This window comes from Oryctolagus cuniculus, chromosome 6 (genome assembly GCF_964237555.1).
Source record: "Oryctolagus cuniculus chromosome 6, mOryCun1.1, whole genome shotgun sequence".
In the NCBI taxonomy this organism is placed as follows: Eukaryota; Metazoa; Chordata; class Mammalia; order Lagomorpha; family Leporidae; genus Oryctolagus; species Oryctolagus cuniculus.
The window spans coordinates 157,660,897-157,674,482 of record NC_091437.1 but is presented as its reverse complement, the minus strand read 5'-3'; the positions used below and the strand labels follow the sequence as shown (position 1 = coordinate 157,674,482).

At 39.3% G+C, this 13,586-nt stretch overlaps 1 protein-coding gene across 7 annotated transcripts in view; it reads right to left on the bottom strand.

Moving 5' to 3' along the window:
* Positions 1–13,586, bottom strand: part of EFR3A (EFR3 homolog A) — a 121,318-nt gene that overhangs the window by 37,731 nt on the left and 70,001 nt on the right. For all 7 annotated transcript variants that reach the window (XM_051844033.2, XM_070075500.1, XM_051844031.2 and 4 more), the window contains exons 8-10: positions 8,371–8,449; positions 5,760–5,895; positions 3,886–4,053 (exon numbers count right to left, since the gene is read on the bottom strand). In XM_051844033.2, coding sequence (XP_051699993.2) covers positions 3,886–4,053; positions 5,760–5,895; positions 8,371–8,449 — 383 coding nt within the window. The remainder of the gene's footprint in view (positions 1–3,885; positions 4,054–5,759; positions 5,896–8,370; positions 8,450–13,586) is intronic.

Sequence of the window (13,586 nt, the reverse complement as noted above, 5' to 3'; positions counted from 1 at the left end):
TCATATGACAGCACTCCTACCCTTAGTCCACAGTCACACGTCATGCTTTACAAAGGTGTGGAATAGTTTGCTCTAACCCAGTAGTACCCAAACTTTGCTGCATATCAGAGTTACCTAGGTAACTCTGAAAATGCTGGTGCTCAGGTCATACATCAAACTAATTAAGTCAGAGTATCAGAGGGTAGGAGTCCAAGCATCAGTTTTTTAAGATTCTGAGCTAATTCCAAGTTACAGAAAATTTTAAGAATCAACGAGGGAAAATTTATTTTTCTTTCCCAAATATAAGGTCAACTGAGGCTGGTATTGATTAGATAAAAATAAGACTGCTGAAGAACTGAAAATAGTCACAGTAGGAAGGAAGGCAATTTATGCTTTACAATTTATTTTCTTAACGTAAAATTTGGCAGTCTGCAACATGATCAACTGTAAGGAAGGAGTCTAGGACAGCACTCGTTCTTCACACTCATTGTCTGTGTTTGGTGCACTGAACAGAAAGGTCGATGGACCCAGTAAAGCACATGACAGAGATACATTCCTGATTGTTTCAAAAAAAGGACATGGCCAACAGCCTACTAACCTAAAGTCTAAAAACTATAGGAGTCATGTTCCATGGGCCTCCCACAAGAGAATCTACAACAGCTGGTAACTACCAGAATATAAGAAATTCTAAAAGAAAATACTAAGAAAAGTCAGAGGTGTGACTTTTTTTAAAAAAAAAAAAAAAGGAAAATTTTACTCATTGTGTCACATTACATTTCTTTTCTCTCATGTTTAAATTCTCACGTTACTCTGAATGTGCTTTATTACAGAAATACTGAGTCTGCCTACACACATTTTGTAACAAAATCCTTGAGAAGCAAAAAGTAAATAGAGTAAAACAGTAATACTGAATTAATCAGAAGTTAGAAAAACCATTTAAATTAATTCTATGAGAATAAGATTAGCTGCTTTGGTATATCATCTTAAAATATCACAGAAAATCTCCAAGTAATACAAATAAATGTAAGAGTCACCACAGAAACTGGGTTCACTTTACATTGATAGTAACAGTTTTAAGCAGTAACCAGAATGCCTCTAATTCACTGAAGCTCCATGGTAATGCTTAACTTTATTTTATATGGTCTTTTCAGTCAATCCCCAAATCTTACACATTTATCACATTAGAGAGTACACTGGAAAAGATACTCCAATGCATTGCCTCTCAGGAAGAGCATTTCTACGCACATTATGAGAGAAACTGCAAGAAGGTGAAATGGAGGTACCACACTAGGCAGATCAGTTAAACATCTCCAGCAAGGTGACAGCTGTGTGCATCGTGAGGCCCTGGCACAGGACCTGGCATACACATTGGGTTCAACATGTAGGAACTGAATGGGGATGCAGAATACATGTGTCCAAGCTCATAAAACTTCAGAAATAGGAGAAACTTTGTATTAAGTATTCCAAAGAAGTATCACAGAGGTAGCCAAGTAGATAGCCAAGTATCACAGAGGTAGCCAACTAGCCAGATAAAAGGCATAAATCTAGTTCCAAGTATATAGGTACTATACTCTACAAATATAAACCAGTTTTGAAATGATCATGGCACTCCACTCAAGTAGTTACAGTAAAATATGATTGCTATTCTGAAGAAAATATTGGTGGAGGGAGGTGTTGAAGTAGAAAACAGCTTGCTTGCTTTAACTGATTTACCTACAGTCAGGTTATTTCATTTTCCAAGAAAATACACTCAAGTCACTTTTTATTTTTTATTAAGATTTATTTATTTATTTGAAAGTCAGAGTTACACAGAGAGAGGAGAGGCAGAGAGAGAGAGAGAGAGAGAGGGAGAGAGAGAGGTCTTCCATCCGATGGTTCACTCCCCAATTGGCCGCAATGGCCGGAGCTGTGCCAATCCTGGCCAGGAGCCAGGAGCCTCTTCCGGGTCTCACACGGGGTTGCAGGGGCCCAAGGACTTGAGTCATTTTCCATTGCTTTCCCAGGCCACAGCAGAGAGTTAGTTCGGAAGTGGATCAACCAGGTCTCGAACTGGCAGCCATATGGGATGCCAGTGCTTCAGCCCAGGGCGTTAACCCACTGTGCTACAGCACCAGACCCAGGCTTTTTTTTTTTTAAAGGAAGCTCTTCTCATTTGTATATATATGTACAAAGGTAGAAAATGATGCTTGTGCTTATAATAAAGCACTGAGCACCAACAGGTAGTTGTGGAAGGAGTGTTCAACTTTATTTTAATATTTATATATTTATTTCAAAGGCAGAGTTACAGAGACGCAGAGGAAGAGAGAGTGAGGGAGGTCTTCCATCCGCTGGTTCACTCCCCAGATGGCTGCAATGGCCGGAGTTGCACCAATCTGAAGCCAGGAGCCAGGAGTTTCTTCCAGGTCTCGCATGCGGGTGCAGGGGCCCAAGGACTTGGGCCATCTTCCACTGCTTTCTCAGGCCATAGCAGAGAGCTGGATTGGAAGTGGGGCAGCAGGGTCTCAAAAGGGCACCCATATGGGATGCCAGCACTACAAGCAGCACCTTTACCTGCTATGCCACAGTGCTGGCCCTCAGAATGCTCAACTTTAAATTCCATTATTTTGCAGCCATCACGGTAAAAGACTGGTTCAGGCAAGAAAAGAATTGTATGCTAAATGTAGGGAAAGTTTAGATAAAAGGTAGAATATTTCTGCTTATTACTTGCCCCAAAAACTCAAACTACACAGTGAAGAAATAGGAGCACACATTGACTGATCAAAATTAACTTCACCAATGAGAAGCATATGTATGCCATATACCTCTGGATGTGCTGCTCTGACAAGACCATATCACAAATGCAGTATTCCAGACAGGACTGTGTAACCTAAAGTTAACCATGGGGAAACATCAGACAAAACCTAATAATAAACTTTCTATTCTTTTAAAAAAAGGAGAAGTGGGGCCAGCATTGTGGCACAGCGGGTTAAGCCGCTGCCTGCAATTCTGGCATCCCATCTGATCACCAGTTTGTGTCTTGGCTGCTGCAATTCTGATCCAGCTCCATGCTAATGTGCCTGGGAAAGCAATGGAAGATGGCTCAAGTGCTAGGGGCCTTGAAACCACATGAGAGACCTGGAAGAAGCTCCTGGCTCTTGCTTCAGCCTGGCCCAGACCTAGTGGTCACGGCCATTTGGGGAGTGAACCAGTGGATGAAAGTTATCTAGTAACACTGCCTTTTAAGTAGGTAAATAAATCTTCAAATAAATAAATAAATCTTAAAAAAATTCCTATGCCATAATAAAATGTCCCACACTAATGGAGCTAAAGACATATTACAACTAAATACAACATATGATCCTGACTGGGTTTTAGACCCAAGGGGAAAAAGCTATAAAGGACATTATTGAGCCTAGTGACAAAACTGAAATATGGAAGGTTGATTAAAGTATTGTACCAATATTAAATTTATGGACATTGGTAACTTTAGTCTTATTATGTAAGGCATAATGTATTCAACTTACTATATCCAGTGATTTAGGAAAAAAGTATACATGTGTGTATATATGTATATTTTTTAGACATACACACATTTGCTGAGAGGGAGAGAAAGTGGAAAGAAGGGAATGGAATGAGAAAGAATGAGAGAGGGAGTGTTGGAGGGAAGAGGGAGGAGATGACAGATGGGGCTGGGGTTGGGGAGACTGGGAAGAACAAATGAATAAATGGCATTATAGCTCTCAATAAATGAATCTGGTAAGGGCAAGCAGCATTCTTTGTCCCATTCTTATGCAGGTTTACTTTCTAAATATAAAGTTTAGAATCTAAGCTGCCAGTCTTCTTTAGCAAGTACTGTAAAAGTACTTTAAGTGAGAGCTTTTTAACCAGCGTTTTCCATAACAGGATTGGAAAGTGACTTGCACTCACCTATTGTTTGGATGATAGCGTTCTGCACAATCTTCTCGTCATTGTCTTTGGAACTTGTGTTTAAGTTGGCACTACCTGCAGGTCCCCCCTGTAAATCGTTTGCTTCAAATTCAACACTGAGACGCAGATGCTTCAACAGGGTATTGAACACCTCCAGCACGGTGGGCCCTGTGAAGGATCACTTACATGAGCAGATCAAAATCAATTCTCATATTTCTCATCAGAGTTTTTGATTAGTTTCTAAATAATCAAATATATAATAATTTATGAACTAACCAGTCCATTAAAACAAACAAAAGAGAAAAATACCTAAATAATAAAATGCCTCCATTTTAACACAAACATTTGTAGGATATCTATGAGAAGCTCATTGTTTAAATCTCTGCTATAATCCAAACAAAATGTGCAGCGGTATAGAAAGGTTACCAAAAACTTCCTACCTATCTACCCTTGTCTGCTCAGAGTAATGTGGACTGAGACAATTAGCCTGACTGCTGACTGGCCCATCAGAACCCATATGATTGCAATATACAGTCCACTGTCCCAGAGAAGACTTACTGGGCATCTTGTGAGATGGAAGAAAGAAGATGCTGCCTCAGTTCTGAGACATAAACTAGCCAATTTATCAGATTAAGCTAAACTGAAATTGCTTTCTGACTTTTGTTCTATGAATTCCCCAGAGAGCCCTACCCCTGCCTCTATCACAGGATGTTCTAATCTGTAGATTTCATTTCTATTCCCCCTCTCCACTGGGGACTCCTTCAGCACAGCTCCAGGTTCACATGCTCCTTCAAACGTACAAACGCTGGCACACAGTACCTAACACACAAGATGGCTCAAGGTATCATCAGCATCTCCTTACATACTCTCGCCAAACAATCTATCATTCTAATTAAATCAATAATTTATTGATGGATTATTAATTTATTATTGTATGAATTAAGCAGCTTGCACATCAATAATCTGCTTCACCAATCTGAGGTCAGTTTAAGATAAATAATAAAAAGTTCATAGTCAAAATACCATTTGACACTGAAAGGATATTAGAATATTTCATTAGTTGCTATATTTCCACTTCAATTTTGAAACAAAGAGACCCTAACCAGGTTCTCCTTCTGAAGTTTCATACCCCTATTAAGAATCCTTGCATTTTTCTAATCACACATAGGTGAAAGGTCACACTTTGACCCGTCACCTCTAATCAGCCAATTACCGAATTCTACTGACTTTATAATACTCATCCCTACTGCTGCTATCCAAGTGGCAAGTTCTTTCTTTCACATCTACAATAATGATGTTGACTTAACTCTAATGAGCCCTACATTTTATTGCCAGATGAATTATCATAGTACATTTCTGACAAAAATTACAATAAGTCTTTAAAGACTGTCAATCAACTACAGAACTAAAATCTACAACCTACTGAAATTTCATTTTAAATCCACTTCTCTGATTTGTTTCCAACATCATACATTCAAGTCATATGAGACTCATAATATTTTGTTCATGCTAATCCCAATTCCCTCTCTTATCTTGATACCCGTTTTCTCAAGATATGTGATCAAAATCTGCCTTATAGTATCAGGTGGCTTGTCTAACCACAGTAAGTTTCAGTTTCTTTTATCTGTATCCTCCCAATGTTCAGTACATACTCAAAACCTAAAGGAAGGAAAGAAGAGACTGGTTTGAATGGACATGTTCGGATACAAAAGCAGCCTGAAAATAATAACTTGGATTCAAACTTTTAAGAGAAATTTATAGCACATTTTAAAATGGATAGCAATTTTATTAAGTTGTTTTTTCATAATCTACTAAAAATGCTTTGAAATATAATGCATCATTTTACTGCCTTTAACAAAAAAAAGGACACTCACCTATGGAGCCTTTAGCAGCAATGGCAACAGCCTCTAACAGAACCTGAATAATACCCGCTCGAACCCGTGGAGAATCTTTTTTACAAGCATCAAGGTGTCCTAGAATCTCCTGGATCACATGATGAGAATACTGAGCCTAAAATAAATAAAGTAATACAAAGATGTAGGAACAGTACATGCATTCTGGCACAATTCTTCTTTTTCACATGTAAGTGAATCTGTTCAACCACAGTGAATAATACTAGAATCTACCACAAAAAAAAAGGCATTCAGAAAAATGTTTGATTCTAAGGAACATTTATAAAAAAAACAACAGTAGCATGGTCCTGTGACATGAGTGTAACTCCAGTCCTGCACCAAGCTGTAAAAAGAAACGGCCTGTGATCCTGAAGCTCACTATTAGAGTGTGCCTTCAGACAGGCTCCAAGCTGCACTGTTTTCAAGTTAATTATATTTTTTCTTCTTTGGAGTGTTTATTTTTATTAAGAGAACATCCTACACATAATGGCTGCTCTGTTCAAAAGCAAAGAACTCCCTTCCAGACCCATCAACATGATAAATTTCACGTTCAGGTGTTTCTGGCATCTGTGTCCCAGCATGTCTCCTTTTATAATAATGCAAAGCAAAAACTAAGTTTGCATTCTCATCACTGCTTCAGTTACAGTTATATTAACACAGAGGAACATTATACACACAAAACACACAACCTGAAACAACTTCTCGGCAAAGAAGCTGAGTGTTTCTGATAGCTGAACTTTATACAATGACAGTTTGCCTTATTTTTTGTCTATATTTTTCTAAACAGAAAAAATGTACAGTATATCATCTATAATCACCCTACTACAGAAAACTCCAAAACTTACTTCTAACTGTAATCTAGTACCTGTCAATCAACCTTTCCTCAACGTTCCCTTTATATGTGTTGCATGCACAACAGCCCTAGGAGGCAGGTCCAGCTCAGTTGGTCTATGCACAGCACAAACAGAACCCCAAGGAAGGGCCTAGGAAGAGAATTCTAGGCTGACCCTGGAATCCACCTCCTAATCATACCTTACTACCCCCATGAATCAATTTAGCACAGAAGATCAGGATTAAAGAAAATATTTTCCTTGTACCACAAATGTCCTACTGTATTTGGAACTATTTAATCTCTTGAGGATATAAACCCTGGTCAGGGATAGCCAGCTTGTTTTGAGAAGACTGAATAATTATCTAAGGATAATATTTCTATTAATTTTATACTAAACTGAAATTTTAAAAAAGCCTATGATCAGTTTGAACTGTACCAAGATAGTCTTATTAGACATAAATTCATATTCTGTTGGACACTAATATTTAATTCTTGATTAATGAACTTCATAAAATGTATGGTGTAATCACAAATATTTTTAAAGCACTGTGTAGATCAGAAGACGTTTTATGAACATTTAATCAATAAATGTTGATTCCTAAGTTTTTATAACATTATAATTTATTTCCTTCATTTCTATAAAAAATTTCATCTCACAACTAAATCTGAATGAAGGAGGGTGAATGACAGAAAAACACAAGGCCAGAAAGACCCTAGTTTATGTGTATACACTGTCAGATCTACTTCTAAGTTAAAAATAAACTTAACAAATTACTCTTCCATAAATCCAGATCAACTTTATAATAACTATCACTTATCGAACACTTTATGTTAGGCATTTGATATCAACTTTAATGGTTACTTCAGAATAGGAATTCCAGAATAAAATGATCAGAATTTGAATCCTGCTTTACTTTCTACTTGCATATACTTGAGTCGTCTCTTCACCTTTTGGGAAGTTAATTTTCTGACTTTTAAAATGCGGATAGCAACAATGTCCAGTTTATAGGCAAAGGAGAGTTAAATGAGATAAACCATGTAAGACTGTGAGCCACGTCAAGGGACACAGCTAGCACTTGATAAAAGGTTCTACTTTAATGTGTAAGTCAACCATTTAAGGCGTAAGTTAAAAGTTTCTTCTCATAGATGAGGAATATAGTACTCTGAGAGGCTGAACAATTTTCCTAAGTTCATATAACTAATAAACAGCACATCCTCAGTGCAAATCCTGGTATGACCTATGTTAATATCTGTGCTGCTTCTGACAACTCCTTTTAAGTAATGGTGATGTTTTAACAGTACTAAAAATGTAAATTGTGTAAAAAGGATCTGAAGTCACTATTAAATTAAGAGCTGGCCAGGACTGTTCAGGTTTAGATAAGAACCAGAATGCTTGCCTACAGGAGGTAAGTGTTTCACCATCAGTTTCTGTAACGACTAACAGTTCTTACATGTACTATCTCAAGGTGCCATAGCCAATACTCAATAAATGCTAGCTGTTATTACCAGCTACACACTGTTACAATAAATATCAAATGCAATACTAGTCCATCTGTAAAATAAAAATATAGTTAAGCACCATCATAAAATTTAGTTTTTATTATGTATTTTTCATATTAGAAAATGAGAAATGAGAAATATATACATATATTAAAAACATGTTTTACATCCTACAGTTTACTGTATACCTGATGATGTGCTTATCTATACAGAAACAAAATTACTTAAATAAAAATAGTTACATAGTTAACCAAAACTTACCTGAATAGAATACATTATAATTTTAAAGCAGTGAACTGCAAATTCATTGGGATCCCACAGTTTGTGATGATCTAAATGCCTGTAAATAACAAAAGTTACTTTACAAATGTTCTTGTCTTATTACAATTTCTTCCTCTAGAATTGTCAACGATATTGAAAAGCTTAACACTCATAACATCTGAAAGAAGGTAAAGGTTTCCAAAAATAAGAATTTATATCCCTCAACTGCCAAACCCAGTCAAAAAACAGATAAAATAGCAGATTTTTTTATGACTTTTAAATACCTAGAAGTCGCAAGAAAGAAAATTCTCTCAAGCCAAACCAGCAGGCAAGCCTCTGCAGAAGTGAGTACACTGATGGCAGCAGCTGTCCTGGACACATCCTCAGGGCTCCAGGGCCCAGAGCTAAGGGCCTCAAGGCTGTACACACCAGAGACTGGAGACAAAGCTTAGGGCCCACCCAGGAAGGACGGGCTATCATTTGAGATCAGCCATCCTATCATCAACTCAGAACCCCTAAAGCTAGACCCTCAAAAGATCGGGGTGAACCTTCCATATTCACATAATTGTTCAATTTTAAATATAAAAGAAAAAAAGAAGTTCATAGAAATAAAAAAAAAAAAAAGTAGCAGAATGTTGAAGCTTGCCTATCTTGATGTTGGCTCTGAGGGCAACGTGAAAAACAGAAATCTTTCCAGGGGCCAGCACTATGGCACAGCAGGTTAATGCCCTGGCCTGGAGTGCTGGCATCCCATATGGGCATCGGTTCAAGACCCGGCTGCCCCATTTTCGATCTAGCTCTCTGCTATGGCCTAGGAGAGCAGTGGAGGATGGCCCAAGTCTTTGGACCCCTGCACCCACGTGGGAAACCCAGAGGAAGCTCGTGGCTCCTGGCTTTGATCGACACAGCTCCGGCCATTGTGACCCTCTGGGGAGTGAACCAGAGGATGGAAGACCTCTCTCTCTCTCTGCCTCTCCTCTCTTACTTTCAAGTAAAATAAATAAATCTTAAAAAAAAAAAGGGAAATTTTTCCAGAGACTTCAAACACTCAGCCAGCAGCCAGGCCAGGAACATGGGAGATATTTTATTTCTAGTTAATGAATGACTCTAGAAAAATGGCTCTTAAAATGAATAAAATTGCTCTGGAAATTTTATCTGTAGGAAAAAATCCTTCAGTTCAACAGTGAAGCATGTTTATTTCAAATGTTACTTGAATTAGTACAGACAATAAATTATAAAATAGAAATTTTGAGTATCACACTTTTAATTAATAGGGGGCACACAACACATTTCTTCAGTATCTAAGAATACTATACAAAGACTTAGCAATGTTGTTATAAGACAATAAAGATTTCAACAGTTTTGTATACATAAATCTTTACTTAATGTATACTAAACTGATCCTCTGTAAAAAAAAAAAAAAAGAAATTATCAACTCCCAACTTGACTCTCACTGGGATTAAACATGACAATAGGTCCGATCTGATTTCATCATCATTTAAAAAAAAAATCGGCCGGCGCCGTGGCTCAATAGGCTAATCCTCCACCTTGCGGCGCCGGCACACTGGGTTCTAGTCCCGGTGGGGGCGCCGGATTCTGTCCCAGTTGCCCCTCTTCCAGGCCAGCTCTCTGCTATGGCCAGGGAGTGCAGTGGAGGATGGCCCAGGTGCTTGGGCCCTGCACCCCATGGGAGACCACGAAAAGCACCTGGATCCTGGCTCCTGCCATCGGATCAGCGCGGTGCGCCGGCTGCAGCGGCGGCCATTGGAGGGTGAGGCCATTGGAGGGTGAACCAACGGCAAAGGAAGACCTTTCTTTCTCTGTCTCTCTCTCTCACTGTCCACTCTGCCTGTCAAAAATAAAAAAAAAAAAAATCATCTATTATTTTTCACTTTATGTTTCTGTGTGGGAGCAAACTGTTGAAATCCTTACTTAATGTATACTAAGCTGATCTTCTGTATAATAAGATAATTTCAAATGAATCTTGATGTGAATGGAAGGGGAGAGGGAGTGGGAAAGGGGAGGGTAGTGGGTGGGAGGGACGGTATGGGGGAGAAGCCATTGTAATCCATAAATCGTACTTTGGAAATTTATATTCATTAAATAAAAGTTAAAAAAAAAAAGACAATAAAGAAAAGCGTAGGTTTAAATTAAGTTAAGGGAGAATTAAGTGGAAAAGAATTTTTAAAAAATCTTCTGGGGCCAGCATTGTGGCACAGATTTAAGCTGCTGCCTGGATGCTGACATCCCATATGAGAATGGTTTGAGTCCCTGCAGCTCCACTTCAGATCCAGCTGATTCACTCCCCAAACAGCCACACAGCTTGGGCTGGGACAGGCGGAAAGCAGGAGCCTGGAACTCTATCTTGGTCTGCTACATGGGTGGCAGGTACTAGGCTTTCCCAGGCACATTGGCAGGGAGCTGGTTGGAAAGTGGAGCAGTGGGAACTTGAATCAGCACTGGTATCACGGGTGGCAGCTTTTACTAAATGCACAACCACATCACTGGCCCCACCCCCACCTGCGTTTTTTAAGGTTTATTTATTTATATGAAAGGCAGAGGCCGGTGCCGTGGCTGAATAGGCTAATCCTCTGCCTGCAGCGCCGGCACACCAGGTTCTAGTCCCGGTCGGGGTGCCGGATTCTGTCCCGGTTGCCCCTCTTCCAGGCCAGCTCTCTGCTGTGGCCAGGGAGTGCAGGGAGGATGGCCCAAGTCCTTGGGCCCTGCACCCCATGGGAGACCAGGAGAAGCACCTGGCTCCTGGCTTCAGATCAGCGCGGTGTGCCGGCCACAGCAGCCATTGGAGGGTGAACCAACAGCAAAGGAAGACCTTTCTCTCTGTCTCTCTCTTTCTCACTGTCCACTCTGCCTGTCAAAAAAAAGAAGGAAAGGCAGGCAGAGTTAACAGAGATAGAGGGAGAGACAGAGAGAAAAGGTTAATTCTTTCAAAGGGCAATTCTGATCATTTTATACCTTGGAGCTAAAATCTCCAAACTGCCTACAGATTTAAATATAAAACTCTTAAGATCTCTACAGTGTAGCCTAAACTTTTTCTTCTTTTCCCACACTAACTTCTTCACTGGTTCCAACACTCCAGTGAATGGTATCAGTGCCCTGTGTTCACTGTTGGTTAAAGGGAGATAGTCAAATTTCCTACTGAATCATTTATTTTCTTTACTAAATAACAACTGAAATTTTAATTATTTAATTTTGTTAATACAAAGAGTACAGATTTCACGTATTCCATGGATACAATTCTAAGAATATAACGATAACTTCTTCTCTCCCTCAAACCTCCCTCCTCCTTTCCTTTTTAAAATTTTTGCAATAACATATTTTTGGCATTTCACATATATAGTTTTAAGTATGATGATACTTCTCACCACACCCTCCCTCTCTGCCTCCTACTCTCCCACCTCCTTTTCATTTCTGTTAATTCTTAAAATGACATGCTTTTTTTTTTTTTTAAGATTTATTTATTTTACTTAAAAGTCACAGTTACACAGAGAGAGGAGGCAGAGAGAGAGAGACAGACAGACAGACAGACAGGGAGTCTTCCATCCACTGATTCACTCCCCAATTGGCTACAACGGCCAGAGCTGCGCCAATCTGAAGCCAGGAGCTTCTTCCAAGTCCCCCACGTGGGTACATGGGCCCAAGGACTTGGGCCATCTCCTATTGCTCTCCCAGGCCACAGCAGAGAGCTGAATCTGAAGTGGAACAGCCGGGTCTCCAACCGGCGCCCATATAAGATGCTAGCACCGTAGGCGGCAGCTTTACCCGCTACGCCACAGCACTGGCCCCAACAATGACATACTTTCAATTTTCTTTATAATCATAAGCTTAATCATCCACTATAAATAAAGAATTCAACAAGTAGTAGTAAGTAGAAAAACCACTGTTCCTCAAGAGTATAGACAAGGACTATAACCAATAATCACACCTCAAAAGGTCACTTTTGATCATTTACTTATATTTTGTGTGCTCTGTATATTAGTTACCACAAATCAGGGAAAATATGTGATATGTGTCTTTTTGGTACTGGCTTCATTCACTGAGCATTAACAGCCTCCAGTTAGATCCACTTTGTTGCGAAAGACAGGATTTCACTCTTTTTTGCAGCTAAGTAGTATTCCATTGCATAACTATAGCATGATTTCTTTATCCAGTCATCAGCTGATGGACATCTGGGTTGATTAATCAACTTCAATATTGAACCAAAGCATTCTTTGTAAATAAAATTTCCATAGCATTTTTGATAAAAATGTATATCTATCACAAAATCACCAATAAATTCTAAAGTTAGACATCAATTCCTTGCTGAAAACTGCAATACTTTTTGTCCTTTTCTCATAATCTGTATAGTAAAATTACTGTGGTCACTAACGCACCAAATTTGTTACTGAAGTACATATTCCTCAAAATACTTGATACCTTACTTGCAGAAAGCATTCAATATCTAATCAGCTAATAAGATAACTAATATACAATATAAATATATTAATATTTAATTGGACTAACACATGACCAGAATTTAAGGGTTTTTTTTTACAAAATTTATTTATTTGAAAGGCACAGTGAGAGAAAGAGAGAGAAAGAGTGATGGATCGAGATCTACCATCTACTGGTTCACTCCCCAAATGCCCTCAATGGCTAAGGCTGGGCCAGGCAGAAGCCAGAAGCCAGACCAGGCCACCCAGGTCTTCCACAAGGGTGGCAGGTGCCCAAGCACTTGGGCCATCTTCTGCTGCTTTCCCAGGTGCTATAGCTGGGAGCTCAATGGGAAGTGAAGCAGCTGAGACTCAAATCAGTGTTTTGACATGTCAGCATCACAAGTGGTAGCTTAACCCTCAGTGCCACAATACTGGCCCCAGGATTTAAGTTCTTAAATTCTTATTTTTTAAAAAAGCTTTATTTATTTTATCTGAAAGGCAAAGCTACAGAGAAGGAGACAGAGAGATTATCTTCCACCCGCTGGTTCACTCCCCAAATGACCACAATAGCCAGGGTGGACCAAGCCCAAAGCCAAGAGCTTCATCTCCCATGTGAGTACAAGGGCCCAAGCACTTGGGCCATCTTCTGCTACTTTCCCAGGTGCATTAACAAGGAGCTGGATCTGAAGTGGAGCAGCTGAGACTCAAACCAGCATCCATATTGGATGCCAGCACTACAGATGGCAGCTTTACCTACTATGCCACAGAGCTGGCCCCTAAGTC